Below are 16409 nucleotides of genomic sequence, written 5' to 3' on the forward strand. Positions count from 1 at the left end.
CAGAAGAGGGGTGCTGTGCCCAAAGTTGGGGAATGCTCGGTATGCACTACTGAGTGAGCCACTCATGTAGGTGCCATGCTCTGAGCGGCAGACAAGGGTGAGTTCTTTCATACTTTCATCCATTGATGTCACACATTCCTCCCTGCCCAACTTCCCTGCCTTTGGCATGGACATGGCAGAAAGGTTCAGCACAACCAGGATACAAAGTGCCACTTACTTTTGCGCTGCGAAGCAGATCGTTCATCCTCTTGCGGCATTGGACCCAATCATGTCAGATGACCCCACGGCTACTAACCTGCTCTGCCACCTCCAGCCAGGCTGCCTTGGTCATGCGGGAGGGCCTGTTGCCATTGCTGTGGAAAAGGACCTCCCGCCTTGCCAGCACAGCCTGGAGTAGAATGCGCAGGGAAGGATTGCTGAACCCTGGGGCCACTCTGGAGCGCACCTCTGCCATCTTTGAATTTTGATGCTGTCCTTCAACTCCATTGGTCAATGCACAGTCTAAATAATTTAAGCTGCAGCTGCAAGGTTGTTGTATCAACAGATGAAAGAAAGCAGGGCTGGCTACCCTTTAAATAGTGCCCCAGCACCTGCTCCTCATGTGACCCGATGCCAATCACAGCGCCGGAAATCCTGCCCCTTCACGTCATTTGGAGGCGTTGCAGGTATGATAATGAGCCACCATGCTCAATATCGCGGCGGCTCCACCTGTGCAGACCGCCATTTTTAAAGTGAGCTAATAAAATTCAGTTAATTATGTTTCCCTCTAAGTTTTGTGATGTTTGAGGAAAAAAAATTAGGAATAAATTCTCTTTCCTGACTAGGGAAGGTATTTGTTATAAAAATGTTATTCCCATCTAGAACTCTTGATAGAATACAGCATCATCAACTCAGACTGTTTATTAGTTGTGAAGCATTAACCTATTTATGTTAATAAAAGCAAAATACTGCAGATACTAGAAATCTGAAATAAAAACAAGAAATGCTGGAAATACTCAGCAGGTCTGGCAGCATCTGTGGAGGGAGAATCAGAGTTAACGTTTCAGGTCAGTGATCCTTCATCAGAATCTACTTATGTTGTTACATCCAGGTGGGAAAAGTGTCTAGGGGTCCCTCTCAGCCTTCACCTGGTCTTACTGTAACAGGGTTTAATTTTAAACACTCTGTGTTTTGAGCTCCCCTTGGTGAATCCTTCTTCACTGCTTTCCAAATATAAGGAAAAGAAATGAGCCCAAACCGGCTTCCTTAGGTTTAAAGAAGAAAGGTGAAATTTATTAAAGCTTAAACTAAAACTCGAATTTGGTTAATGCCTACAGCACCCCACGCTAGCATGCATACGCGATATGCACGTGCAAATAGAGACAGAAAAGAGCAGAAGAAAAATAAAGTGGAACGGTTTGAGGCAATATCTGAAGAGTTTGTTATGGTTCTTCGAGCTCATTGTATTGTCCTTTTGTAGGTTGATCTTGCTTTTCGTTGGGGCCCAGTATTATTCTTAAACCTTGTTCACTGTAGGAGACTTTTCTCTCTTGGGGTTCATGTGTTTTCAGTGGGTTTCAGTTCCGTGAGGAAGAGTTGGGAGTAGAGGAGAGGAGGTCTTTCAATCCAGGAGCCAAGAGCTTTCTGCCAGTTTAAACACTCTCTACAATTTAAAACTCCCCAAGTTGGCCAGCAGTGTGGTCACGTAACCTGGTTTGATCAGGTCTGTTCTGTGTATTGGGAGCAAGGGATAGCTCCCAATCTGTTCCAACACTGTCTGCTAATATGTAAAAATGTCTTTCCGGCCAGGGGGCTGGCAATTCCTTGTAACAGGCCTTCTCTTCTTCCCAGCAACAATTTAAAGTTTAATGTCCATCTGGCGAAATTAATGTGCCTCGTTCTTGGCAGGTGGGGGCCTGCATGACAATGTTAATGCTGTTTGTCATCACTTCAAGCTCTACTATCTATATCATGACATATCACTAGCCACTCTTTGACCGCTTTATGTTGATAAATTAAGCCTGCCAACAGTCTGGCAGCCAATGCTGTAACCTGCTTGCTATGTATGTGATAATTGATGAGGTTGGTCAGCAATTGAAATTTGTACAGTTGTTTGTTCATCCCACCTCATCACCTGTTTTTATTTTTTTCATGTACTTTTTTTTTTGTCTTACTCTTAGTCTCCCCATGATATTCAATGGTTCAATGCACAAGAGGAGACCTGCTCACATGTCGCTCTCAAAGTAACTGTTGCGTCAACTGCTAGAAGATGCAGATTAGGCAAATAATAGATAGCCAGGAGTAATCTGTAATAAGCACATTGAGTTCAGATGGCACTGTGGTAGGTTATGATTCAGATAACACGAGTATTCAAATCCCTCGTGTATCACAGGCTTGATGGCATGCCCAGTCTATAGCGTTTGGTGGATGGAATTCTTTCCATTTTGAGACTGTAATCTTGAGAATTTTTCAGTTCTGTAGCAACTAAGAGAATTGAAGGATGGTGCTGTCAAAACTCCCTGAACATCTCCCTGTGGATAAATGTATGGTGCTGTAGAAATTTTAGGAGCAGGAAAAGACAGTTTGGCCCAGAAAACCTGCTTTTGTTTAATTTCAACCCCATCTTCCGATATTCTTGCATCAATCCTCTTTTTCCTTTCAAAACCCATTTAGGTATTTCAAGCTCTATTAGTATGTTGGCCTTCGTTGATGAGTTATTCTACATTTCTATAACTCCTTTTATGAAATAGCTTCTGGTTTAAACCCTAATAAGTAATACAGATTCCTAATTTTTACAATATAATCCTTAATTTTGATTTTTTTATTATTGTGAGTAGTTTCTCTGGCTCAACTTCATCAGTTTCCTTCATAGTTTTCAAAATTTATGTTAGGCCACTTTGCAATGAGGACAATACTAACTTTCTTTCATTTTCTCATAAATGAGATTCCAGAAATCTGGGACTATCTTTGCCGAGACTAATACCTTTCCTTAAAAGTCCCAATTTTGATTCCAGTTTTGTGCTGCGTTAGCAGGCAATAGCAGCAGTAATGTTGGTGAAGGTAATGCAGTGTGCCTCATTAAAGAGAGGGGAAAATAAGTTGGGGTTTGTGCTCTTAACCTTTGCCTAGTTATTTCTGATGGAAAATGAGTCCCTGGATATGAGTCCCTTAACCTTTGCCTAGTTATTCCTGATGGAAAATGAGGAGAAGATTGAACTTTTTAGACTTGTAGATGAAAAATTAACACTTGGACATTAATACACAAGTGTCTTGAGGAGAGGAAAAAAGAAAATTGTAAAACAGTGGTCTCTTTGACATGAAACTTGGATGTTATTCCTAAACTTAACACAAGTGATATTATGTATGATTTTCCATTGTAGCATTCTTTACATTATAAAACACAAAGGATAATATTTTGTTTGCATGCTATTTAGTATCCAGCAGTTATTTGGAAAATGAAAATGTTTGGATATGTAAGGTGATCCTGGACTGATCAATGTCTTTTCCTTGTTTAGGTGTCTTTGTCGGACATAGGAGGGATGGAAAATGTGAAGCTGAAACTCAGGCAGGCTATTGAGTGGCCACAGAAACACCCAGAGTCCTTTGCCAGAATGGGGATTCAGCCTCCCAAAGGAATTTTGCTGTATGGACCTCCTGGATGCTCCAAGACAATGATAGCAAAAGCTTTGGCCAATGAGAGCGGACTGAATTTCTTAGCTGTGAAGGTAACACAGTACAAATTGCAATGTTTTTAACAGATATTACAGCAGGGAGTAATGGAGGTGGTGCCTGTACTCAGGCTGTGTTCTTCTTGAAAGCTCCATTTTGAAAAGTGCGGTGTTAATGTCTTTAATAAAAGCACGGTTTGATTTTGTTCGTAATGGACAGTTATTGTAAAGGATGTCCATGTAGCAGCTATGGATGAACAACAACAAATCGAATTTATATAGTGGCATTGATGGAGTAAAACAACCCAAGGCACTTCACAGGAGCATTATCAGACAAAAACTGACACTGAGCCAGATAAGATATTGGACCATTTTTGCAATGTAATTCTCAGGTGACAGTTACTCCTGTACAAATGCTTTTGTATAAAAAAATTTTGGGGCCTAAGGAAGTATTTTCAGGTGCAGTTAGTAGCTGTAGTTCACTTCAATGCCAGTTGACTAGGAAAATAGGAGAAGCACTAAAAAGAGAGCTCAGCGGGCTAAGTTTGCATAGCTTGGGTTCTGCCGAACCACTCTGCTCCAGACCTCATTTCAACCATGATCCAAACATGCACACAAGCTGAATGACAGAGGAGAGATAAGAGTAACTGCCCTTGATATCAAGGCAGCATTCAGCTGAGCATGAGATCATGCAGCCCAAGCAAAGTTTAGATCAGTGGGGATTAGGATGATATCCCTCTAATGGCTGGAATCATACCTGATCCATAGGAAGATGGTCATGCATGTCAGGAGCCAATCATGCCAATCATTGCAGCCTTAGGACATTGTTGCTGGTGTTCTCAGGATCAGCATCCTTGGCCCAATTATCTTTAGTTGCTTCTTGGTGATATTCTTTCTGTTGTAAAGTTAGAAATGGAACTGTTTGCTGATGAGTCTATGGTATTCAGCTCCATTCACAACTCCTTCTGATAATGAAGCTGTACACATCAGCAGGACCTTGTCAACATCCAGGTTTAGACTTATAAGTGGCAAGTAGTGTTTGCACCACATATGTGCCGGGCAATGACCATCTCCAATAAAAAAAGTTCAATCTGGCCTCCGCTATTGCTAACTTCCTCCCTGTCAACATCGGGGTTGGGGTCACTATTGATCAGTCGTATCAATACTGTAGCAATGGGTGCCAAGTGGCTTACTACCATGTATATTCTTCACGTCAGGGAAGTGATGGAATACTGCTGCCACTCCTGTGAGTGTTAAGGTTAATTTCTTTCTTTCTTTTCTTTTTCTTTTGGGCCTCCTTATCTCGAGAGACAATGGATACGCGCCTGGAGGTGGTCAGTGGTTTGTGAAGCAGCGCCTGGAGTGGCTATAAAGGCCAATTCTAGAGTAACAGGCTCTTCCACAGGTGCTGCAGAGAAATTTGTTTGTCGGGGCTGTTGCACAGTTGGCTCTCCCCTTGCGCCTCTGTCTTTTTTCCTGCCAACTACTAAGTCTCTTCGACTCGCCACATTTTAGCCCCGTCTTTAAGGTTAATAAACTTACACATTTCTTGTTTAAACCTGAGAAAGCCTGTCTGATTGCTTCCTTTACAATTACAATTAGAGAGTAGTGAGCAAGGACTTGCTGAGGGGAAGCTAAAAACACTGTTGTTTTAAAAGTTGAACCCTGTTAAGGCCAAACCAGGAAAAGGGCGAGAGGGGAGCTTGAGACCCCTTCCTCACCTGGTCGTAACAGAAATTTGGGGGCTAGCATCCGTATTGGACCCACAGACAAATGAGAAATTGGAAGTAGGAAATCAAATTGATCCCAATCAAAAAGAGAAAAGATTTCAATACAGGTTTTCTTGTGGTTGTGTGTGCTAGAATACTAACATGTCCGCAACTGAAGCTAGTAACTCCCCAAGCCAGGGTGAAGTAATTGGTATAAGTTAAAGGCACTATCTATGGAGGAGGTGAAAAATATGGCTGAGCAGTGTGGGATCACGTTCCGTGCCAAGACTAGGAAGTCCGAACTCCTAAGAGTAGTGGCCGGCCACTTTTCCCTCGAATCTGAAGAATCAGAAACATGGTTAGAACTAGACTCTGACAGGGTATTGCTAGCAAAGATACCACTGGAATAGAGGAAACTTGAATTAGAAGAGAGAAAGAGAGAGAGAAAGAACCTTCCAGAAGAAACGGGAGGAAAGAGAGCTGAGGCGGCTTGAGTTAACTAAGGGGCGACAGAGTACCCACCCCCCACCCCCACTCCATAACGACCCATGTGGAGGAACAAAAAGTACATAGAGTGAGGCAAGCCACAGTTCTGGCTGATGAGTTTGCAGTCGGTTCCCCAGGGGAAACCTTTCCTAGTCACCCCCTTAAATCCAAAAGGGACAAAGTAGGAGCCCAAGCAGCCCTGGGAGAGAAAGAAAAGCAGGACACGCAGGGGGCCCTCCTCCAGCCAAAAAGGATAGTGCTGTAAGCAGGAGTTAGACCCGGAGACCAGTGTGCTTCCATTGCAATAAGGCAGGTCATCTAAGAGCTGACTCCTGAAAACTACGGGGAAAGTGCGTCGGGTTAATCAAGGCACACCCGCTCAGTGAAGGAGAAGGAACCCTGATGGAAAGCACAGCTGAACAAGCTGTGGCTTTAACTGCAGCAAAAGGAAGACCCAGAAAACATACTGCTGTGGGTGCAGGAAAATTTAATAGGATTCCTGAAGGTTATCAGGATTTTGTGTCTGAAGGGAGAGTAATCCCATACCCCTTGAGTGGGACAAGGAAGCCCATAGTAATAATCTGGGATACAGGGGCCACTAGATCCCTTTTACTGGGAAAAGGTCTGACCTTTCTCCCAGAGAGCGCAGTAAATACTAGAATGCTGGTAAATGGTATTGGAGGGCAGTATACGCCTGTACCTTTCCACTAGGTGCACTTGGAGTGCGACCTAGTTTCGGGACTGGTGACCATAAGGATTGTCTCTAGTTTGCCTGTGGATGGGACTGACCTGCTCCTAGGTAATGATCTGGTGGGGACGAAGGTGGTAGCTTCCCCAGTAGTGATAGAGAGACCGAAGGAGGTCAAGGAGACAAGGCAGTGGCAGGAGACGGTCCCCTGCAGTCCCCATGAATGTGTAGTGAATTGGGCCATGACCAAGCCAACACCCCCAGAGGAGACTAAATTGGCACTGCAGACAGAGGATCGTGAGGTCTGTCTGTCTGAAAGTTTCTTTGGAAAGTTAGAGGACCCAGGGAATGGATTAAATGGATCCTCCCTAGCTGAGGCTCAGCGAGCTGACCCAGTACTGAGAGAGTTGGCACAAGCTGCCCAGACTGAAATTGAAGCAGAGGGAGTCCCTGTTTGCTACTATTTAAAGAATGAGGTACTGATGAGGAAGTGGAGTTCTACTCACAGACCCGAGGACAAAGAATGGACAGTGGTTCACCAGGTGGTGGTGCCACAGAAGTACTGGAGAGAAATATTAAGAATGGCCCATGAGATTACAGTGGCTGTACATGTCAGTATACGAAAAACCAAAGCCTGCATAAGGCAGCAGTTTGACTGGCTAAAACTCCACAAAGATGTGGTGAAATACTGTAGGAATTGTCACGTGCCAGGTTGAGGGGAAACCCCAACCTGCAGTGAAATCTGCACTCCTAAGTCCTGTACGGGTGTTTGGAAGACCCTCCAGCAGAGGGCTGGTGAGTTGTAAGGGACCACTGCCGAGAACAAAAGGGGATAGACAGGCACATGGCTGGCAAGAAGTTAGAGAGGAAAGGGGAAACAGGGACAAAGAGGGCAGATTACAGGAAGTCCAGGAGGATTCCCAAATGAAAACCCCTACTGTCCGGTCAGCCAACCCTGAAATGTTGGAAAAATTAGATCCCATCCTCCTATGTAAAAGCAGACACCAGTAGCACCCCATCAGAGTTGCTAACAGCATTTACAGAAACCTGCAAGGACAAAGAAAGTCCTCAAGAGGACAGAGAAACTGTGAGGGTGATGCCTCACTTAGTAGAAATGCCACAGGGGAGTGCAGTGGAATTTGGACAAATACCTGTAAGCAGGAGTGTCCTCTGGGACCAAGGGAAGATTATCAAAGAATCCACCCCCACAGTTAGGAGAAAAGGGAACCAACCATCCCCTGAAGTAAGCAGCACTTGGATGGCTCGCCAGAGCACTGAAAGTGAGGTCAGAGTGGATCCACCCACTGCTGACTTCCAAAATCAGAGCTCCAAACCAGGGCTAATTAAGTCTAACCATCCCCCTGCAGACCCCAACAGGAACAAAGGTACCCTAGACGTCATGGAAATGTGCAAACTTCAAACCTCCCAAAATATCACATGTTTATTGGGATGATCATTCTCAACGTATTGCAGGCTGATAGTGAAGAAACTTAAAACCCTTTGGGCAACACATAACTATCTCAGATCCACTCAAGGGCAAAAGGGGCAGTCCAAAGCAGCACTGATACAAAGGAAAGACAGACTGTAACAATTCTAAGATTTCTGACTGAATGAGAGAAATGCATGTGTGTTTTCCTGTACTTTCTCTTTTTTACAATTTATCATGAAATGCTCCCGCTAATGTTGCATTTCATTCGGGTGGAGGTGTGACGGAAACCACACCTGCCAAATGGAAACATATTAATTTTGTCATATGGGACACTATTTGAACATTTACTGGATATTGAACATAACTTGTTTAAAAAGACCACAGGACTGAATGGCTGAAAACATGGCTGCACATTTGCATTCTGAGAGACAGTTGAATAAAGAGACAATGGAGTTCTCCCTGATTCAATTAGCCAGATGGGTTTTGTCAATAGTGATGATCAAAAGACATTGAGAGTCATTGTCTGCGCGAGAGTCATTGTCTGCCCAAGAGTCAGCACTCCACCAACGCCCCACCCCGGCAACTGAGTGTGTCTGGTAAGCTTTGAAGAATCAACAAACCTCGCAGGTGATGCTGTGTCAAACAGAGAGCTGGTCACATGACTAACCTGCTGGCCAACCTGGAATTGATTGAATTGTGCATCACAGAAATGTTTTGAGACAGACTGTAATTTTGAAGACCAAAGAGAAGCAAGGTCTCTCTCTTTTTCTTTCTTTCTTTCTTTCTTTCTTTCTTTCTTTCTTTCTGTCTGTCTGTCTGTCTGTCTTTCTTTCTTTCTTTCTGTCTTTCTTTCTCTCTTTCTGTCTTTCTTTCTTTCTTTTTCTCTCTCTCTCTCTCTCTCTCATGCACAGTCCCAGGGACCCACGCAAGTAACTGAAGCATCAAGACAGAAGACCCCCGCAGCCTTCTGGTACCAGCGAAACAAGTTTGAAAGTGTGCACTGGGCCCCAACAATAGCTGCAAGACTTAACTTCAATCAAAGACTTCACAGCAAAACTAAAAAACAGTAACTGAATTCCATCTACCACTTCAAACCTTCCCCCTTTATTTTTTTCTCCTCCTATGTCTCTATTTGTGTGTGTGTTTATCACATATGCATGCTAATGTAGTTGTGTTGCGTATTTTTAGTAGTTTTAACTGGGGTAGAATGTTAAGCTTAATTGTTTAAACCTGAGAAAGCCTGTCTTGATTGGTTTCTTTACAATTACAGAGCAGTGAGCAAGGACACGCTGAGGGGAAGCTAAAAACATTGTGTTTGAAAAGTTAAACCCTGTTATGGCCAAACTAGGAAAAGGGCAAGGGGGAGCCGAAGACCCCTTACTCACCTGGTTGTAACAGTAGCCAGCCTTTTTAGTACCTCCCCCCCTCCCAATTTTATCTTCTGCATTGCCTCTACTCTTTCTGCTTCTACTGATATTTTGTCAGTCTCCATTTCCTTCGTGAACACTGATACAAAATACTCATTAAATATATTAGCCTTGCCCTGTGCCTCTAAGCATATATTACCCTCTTCGTCCCTAAAGGCCCCATTCTTCCTCTTACTACTCGCTTACTATTTAGATGCCAGTAGAAGATCTTTGGGTTCACTTTTATGTTGCCTGCCATTCTGTTTTCATATTCTCTCTTTGCCAGTCTTATTTTCCTCTTCACCTCCACTCTCAACTTATTGGTTCTCACTTGATGAGGTCAACTGACATGCATCATCCACTCTTTTTTGTTTCATCATCTTTATCTCTCCCATCAACCAAGGAGCCCTGTTCTTTGTTCCCTGACCTTTCACCTTTGTTGGAATGTAACGAGCTTGTACCTGAAGCGTCTCTTCCTTAAAGATAACCCATTGTTCTGATACAGCTCGTCCTGCCAGTCTTTGGTTCCATTTTACCCTGGCTAGATCCCTTCTCATGGCGTTGAAATTAACCCTCTTCCAATCTAGATATTCTACCGTATTTTGTCCCTTTTCTGCATTACTAGTCTAAACCTTATGATACAATGATCACTCTTACCCAAGTGCTCCCCCACAGACACTTGGTCCACTTGACCTACCTCATTTCCGAACACCAGATCCAGCAGTGCCTCTTTGCTAGTTGCTCTGAGAACAAGTTCTCCTGCGCACATTTTAGAAATTCCTCCCCCCCCCCCCCTTACTCTTTAATCTAAAATTATCCAAATTGATATTTGGGTAATTAAAGTCCCCCAATATCACCATTGTCTCGTTCTTGCACATCTCTGTGAATTCCCTGTAGATTTTCACCTCTATGTCTCTCTCTCACTATTTGGAGGTCTATAAAGTACCTCTAGGCGTGTGATCATACCCTTTTTGCTCCTCAACTCGAACCAAATGGGTTCTGTCCTTGTCCCTTCAAGATCATCCGCCCTTACTAGCACTGCAATGCCTTCCCTCATCAGTCACCCCACCCGCATTTTTTCCTTCTCTATCTTTTCTGAACACTTTAAAGTTTGTATATTTAGCGCACAAAGTCTTCGCCATTTTTATGCCACATTTTTGTTATTGCCACTACATCATATTTCCATACTAGGTGGATGAGCAGACTGGCCATGGCACTGTGGTACAGGAAGCCATTCAAGTGGGGGAGCAAAAAGGAACGTAGGGGATAGTATAGTGAGGGGGATTGACACTGTTCTGTGCAGCCAAGAGCGCGAGTCCAGAAGGCTGTGTTGCCACTGGCGCCAGGGTTCAGGACATCTGCTCAGGAACTTTAAGTGGGAGGGGGAGGATCCAGTTGTTGTGGTCCATGTAGGTACCAATGACATTGGTAGGCCTAGGAAAGAGGTTCTGCTTAGACAGTATGAGGAGCTAGGCACCAAATTCAACAGCAGAACCTCAAGGATAATAATCTCTGGATTATTACCTGAGCCATTTGCCAATTGACAGAGGGCACATAAGATTAGTGAAGTGAATACGTGGCTCAAAGGCTGGTGTGGGAGAAGTGGGTTTCCATTCGTGGGGCACTGGCACTAGTACTGGGGAAAGTGGGAGCTGTACCGTTGGGACGGTCTGCACCTAAACTGTGCTGGGACCAGTGTTCTAGCAACCCGTATAACTAGGGAAGTAGAAAGGGCTTTAAACAAAATAAGAAAGGTGAGGGGTCAAGCTTGGGTAGAGGTAGCAAATCAAGGGGTAGAGTCAAGGCAGAAGAACAGAATAGTAATATGGGAAAAGAAGGTCAGAAAATGGCAGGAAGGGACAGAGAGAAAAAAACCTAAGACCACACCAACAGTCAAGACTAGATGTTACAAAGATAACAAAAAGACAAAACTAAAGGCTCTGTATTTGAATGCACGTAGCATTCATAACAAAGTAGGCAAACTGATTGCATAAATTGAAGTAAATAAATATGATCTGATAGCCATTACGGAGATGTAGCTGCAGGATGACAAGGATTGGGTCCTGAATATTGAGGGGTATATGACATTGAAGAAGAATAGGAAGCTAGGTAAAGGTGGAGGGGCAGCATTGTTAATCAAGGATGGCATTGGTGCAATAGTTAGAGATGACCTTGGTTCAGGAGATCAGGATGTAGAATCAGTTTGATGGAGATGAGAAATAGTAGGGGAAAGAAGTCACTAGTGGGAGTGGTCTACAGCCCCCTAACAGTAACTACAATGTAGGACGAAGCATACAAGAAGAAATATTGGGTGCTTGTGATAAAGGGATGGCAATAATCATGGGTGATTTTAATCTGCATATAAACTGGAAAAATCAGATTGGCAATAGTAGCCTGGATGAGGAGTTCATAGAATGCTTTCGAGATAGTTTCTTAGAGCAGCATGGTCTGGAACCAACCAGAGAGCAGGTTATATTAGACTTCTGTTACAACCAAGGCGGGAATAATGTACAGTTAATTCACTCGCACTACTCCACAGGTCATAGCATATTCGTAAAGTTCCCACTTACCGGAAAGCAGCCAAATTAAATACTCTATTGGTCCCCCAGAATAAAGCACACCAAACCAGGTTTCTTTAAACAATAACAACATGAACTGTTTATTAGAAAGAAATAAAAGGTCTTAACTACGAATGAGATAAATCTATATATATGAAAAACTCCTTAATTCCTTAACCCTCTTGCACACACACACACCCATTCAAAAAGAAACCGGATTAACCAGGGAAAAAGGATTTTTGGTTTGCAGCTGTTTCTCAGGAATAGAAAGAATAATAAAAAATAATTGAGGTTCACGTTCTGGTCAGATGTTTTCGGTACAGTGAGGTGTCCCAAAGTCGAATAGTCAGATACCACCCGAAGTCTCTCCCGACAAGGTTGATGAACAGTATGTGATGGGTAGGTATTCACGGCAATTTAACTGCTGCGGGTGTTACATAGGTCTTCCATCAGGGGTAGAGTAACAGGTCTGCTTGGGTTTTGAAGCAACAGTCTAGCAGTAAAAGAATTCTTCAGATTTCATGATTTCTTAGTACACAGGAGGCAGCAGGAATCTCACTGGATGTAGGAATTCTTCAGAGACTGGAGGCAACAGCAATCTGCCACCTTTCAAATGCAGGATTCCTTTTCAAGAGATGTAGGTCTCTTTTACAGAGACAGGTAACACTTTTCTGGGTCTTTTCTCTTTTGTTCCAAGCAGGTCAAGCAAAGATTTCAAATGCCTGCCCTTTGTCCAATTCACAGGCTTTTTAAAGGGTCCAAGGTGAAAAAAGAACCTTCCTGAACATCGTCACATGTCCAGACACAGTGTCTCTTGTCCTTCAAAAAAACTGATCTGAGGAAAGGTCAAACCCCTGTGGTTTCCTTGAAACTGCTGGCCTTCCTGTCCTTGTACAAGTTCAACTTCCTTTCAAAGTACTCGTAAAGTTTAACTCTTATTATGAACTTCCTTTCAAAACATTGCAGGAATTCTAGCTATTTGGGTATCTTCTACTGAGCAAAAATCCTTTTCTCAGCTTTTAAAACACACAGAATTCTAAGTTTTCTTTTTAAAAACAAAACACTTGTAACACTTGGTATTGTGTAAATGTGACAGGATTAATTAATGACCTCAGAGTAAAGGCACCTTTAAGTAGCAGCGACCACAATATGATTGAATTTTACATCCAGTTTGAAAGAGAGAAGAGTGGGTCTAAGACCACTATTTTAAACTTAATTAAGGGCAACTATGTGGGTATGAAAGCTGAGCTTGCTGAAGTGAACTGGGCTACTAGACTAGGAGATAGATCAATAGAGAAGCAGTGGCAGACATTTAAGGGGCTATTTCAGAATACTCAGAATAAGTATATTCCTACTTTAAAGAAAAATTCTAAGGGGAGGACCCACCATCCATGGTTAACTGAAGAAGTTAAGGAAAGCATCAAACTTAAGGAAAAAGCATATAATTGTGCAAAGATGAGTGGCAGGTCAGATGATTGGTCAGAATATAAAGAACGGAGAGAATGACTAAAAGGTTAATCAGCAGAAAGAAATTAGAGTATGAGATGGAAGGGAGCTAGAAATGTAAAAATGGATAGCAAGAGTTTCTACAGGTATTTAAAAAGGAAAAGAGTAAGTAAAGTGAGTGTTAGTCCTTTAGAGAGTGAGAATGGACAGTTAATAGTAGATAATAAGGAAATGGCGGATGAAATAAACAGATATCTTGCTTCTGTCTTCACTATAGAGGATACAAAAAACTTTCCAGTAATAGCTGTAAATCAGGAGGTGGCAGGAAGAGAGGAACTTGGTGGAATTACAATCACCAGGGAAGCAGTACTGAGCAAACGGATGGAGCTGCAGGCTGACAAGTTCCTGGGTCCTGATGGACTTCATCCTAGGGTCTTAAAAGTGGTGACTAATGAGGGAGTCGATGTGTTGGTGTTAATTTTTCAAAATTCGCTGGATTCTGGAAAGGTTCCATCAGACTGGAAAGTAGCAAATATAACCCCTCCATTCAAGAAGGGTGGGAGGCAGAAAACAGGTAAATATAGGCCAGTTAGCTTAACATCTGTCCTGAGGAAAGTGTTAGAATCGATCATCAAGGAGGTTATAGCTGGGCACTTAGAAAAATTCAAGGTAATCGGGAATAGTCAGCATGATTTTGTGAAAGGGAAATCATGTTTCACCAATTTTATTGGAGTTTCTTGAAGCAGGAACATGCACTGTGGATAAAGGGGAGCCTGTTAACGTATTGTACTTGGATTTCCAGAAGGCATTTGACAAGGTGCCACATAAAAGGTTATTGCGCAAAGTAGTAACTCACGGTGTAGGGGGTAACATATTAGTATGGATAGAAGATTGGCTGGCTGGCAGAAAACAGACAGTATGCATAAATGGGGCAGGAAGAATAAAAAAGTAGAGTATTATATAAACGGAGAACAACTGCAGAATTCCGAGGTGCAGATGGATCTAGGTGTTCTAGTGCATGAGTCACAAAAGGTGAGTATGTAGGTGCAGCAAGTGATAAAGAAGGCTAATGGAATGCTATCCTTTATTACGAGAAGAATTGAAAATAAAAGTAAGGATGTCATGCTTCAGTTATACAGGGCATTGGTGAGACCACATCTCGCATACTGTGTGCAGTTTTGGTCTCCTTATTTGAGGAAGGATGTAAATGCGTTGAAGGCAGTTCAGAGGAGGTTTACTAGATTGATACCTGGAATGAGTGGGTTGACTTATGAGGAAAGGTTGGACAAACTGGGCTTATTTTCACTGGAGTTTAGAAGAGTGAGGGGAGACTTAATTGAAGTATATAAGATCCTGAACTGTCTTGACAAGGTGGATGTGAAAAGGATGTTTCCTCTTGTGGGGGAGTCCAGAACTAGGGGGCACTGTTTTAAAAATAGGGGTTGCCCTTTTAGGACCGAGATGAGGAGAATTATTTTCTCTCAGAGGGTTGTGCAACTTTGGAACTTTCTGCCTCAGAAGGTGGTGGAGGCTGGATCATTGAATATTTTGAAGGTGGAGGTAGATAAATTCTTGTTAGGCAAGGGAATCAAAGGTTGTTGGGGGTAGATGGGAGTGTGGAATTCGAGACACAAACAGATCAGCCTGATCTTATTGAATGGTGGAGCAGGCTAGAGGGGTCAAATGGCCTACTTCTCCTAATTCTTATGTACGTTAGTAAAAAATAATTTTGAGTGTTCCTACCCAGGGACTATTCCTAGAGGGATAGAATTAAAAAGTAAAGAAGTTATACCGAACCTTTGTTAGACCACACTTGGAGTACTGTGTACAGTTCTGGTCAGCATGCTGTTATGACCAGGTGGGGAAGGGGTCCAGGGCTCCCCGTCAGCCTTTTCCTAGTTTGGCTGTAACAGGGTTTAACTTTTAAAACAGTGTTTTTAGCTTCCCCTCAGTGAGTCCTTGCTCACTGCTCTCTAATTGTAATTGCAAAGAAATCAAGCAGACGGATTTTCTCAGATTTAAACAAGAAATGTGCAGGTTTATTAACCTTAAAACTCTAACTCAGTTAAAACTACTGAAATTGTGCAACGCGACCACGCTAGCATGCATACGCGATAAACACATGCAACTAGATACAGAGGAGGAGAAAGAATTAAAGGGGAAAGTTTTGAAGTAACAGATGGAGTTCAGTTACTGGCTTTGGGTTGGATGTCAAGTCTTTGATTGAAGTTAAGTCTTGAAGTTCTCCTTGGGGCCCAGTGCACACTTTCAAACTTGTTTCACTGGTCTTCTGTCCTGAGGCTTAAGTTATTGCCTTGGGTCCCTGGAACTTTACGTGAGAGAGAGAGACAGAGAGAGGGAGTGCTCTCTTCTTGATGTTCAATTGTAGTCTCCTCCAAAAACTGTTCTGTGAGCACAATTCAATTAAGTCCAGGTTGGCCAGCAGGTTAGTCATGTGACTAGCTCCTTGTTTGGAACAGCCTTGCCTGCGAGGTTTGTGGATTCCTCCAAGCTTACCAGACACTCTCTTGGAAACATAGAAAATAGGAGCAGGAGTAGGCCATTTGGCCCTTCGGGCCTGCTCCGCCGTTCAAAAAAGATCATGGCTGATCATCTAATTCAGTTCCTGCTTTTAACCCGTATCCCTTGATCCCTTTGGCATTAAGAAATATATCTATCTCCTTCTTGAATATATTTAATGACTTGGCCTCTACTGCCTTCTGCGGGAGAGAATTCCACAGGTTCACCACCCTCTGAGTGAAGAAATTTATCCTCATCTCGGTTCTAAATGGCATACCCTGTATCCTGAGACTGTGACCCTTGGTTCTGGACTCCCCAGCCATCGGGAACATCCTCCCTGCATCTAGCCTGTCCAGTCCTATTAGAATTTTATAGTTTTCTATGAGACCCCCTCTCATTCTTCTAAACTCTAGTGAATATAGGCCTAGTCGACCCAATCTCTCCTCATCCATCAATCCTGCCATCCCAGGAATCAACCTAGTAAATCTCTTTGTACTCCCTCCATGGCACAAACATCCTC

The 16409-nt window shown here is 43.0% G+C and overlaps 1 protein-coding gene across 5 annotated transcripts in view; it reads left to right on the forward strand.

Annotated features, from left to right (window-relative positions):
- Positions 1-16409, forward strand: part of afg2a (AFG2 AAA ATPase homolog A) — a 607544-nt gene that overhangs the window by 132078 nt on the left and 459057 nt on the right. For all 5 annotated transcript variants that reach the window (XM_068042637.1, XM_068042646.1, XM_068042657.1 and 2 more), the window contains exon 11: positions 3495-3704. In XM_068042637.1, the coding sequence (XP_067898738.1) occupies positions 3495-3704 (210 nt within the window). The remainder of the gene's footprint in view (positions 1-3494; positions 3705-16409) is intronic.

Source organism: Heterodontus francisci, chromosome 1 (assembly GCF_036365525.1).
Source record: "Heterodontus francisci isolate sHetFra1 chromosome 1, sHetFra1.hap1, whole genome shotgun sequence".
NCBI lineage: Eukaryota > Metazoa > Chordata > Chondrichthyes > Heterodontiformes > Heterodontidae > Heterodontus > Heterodontus francisci.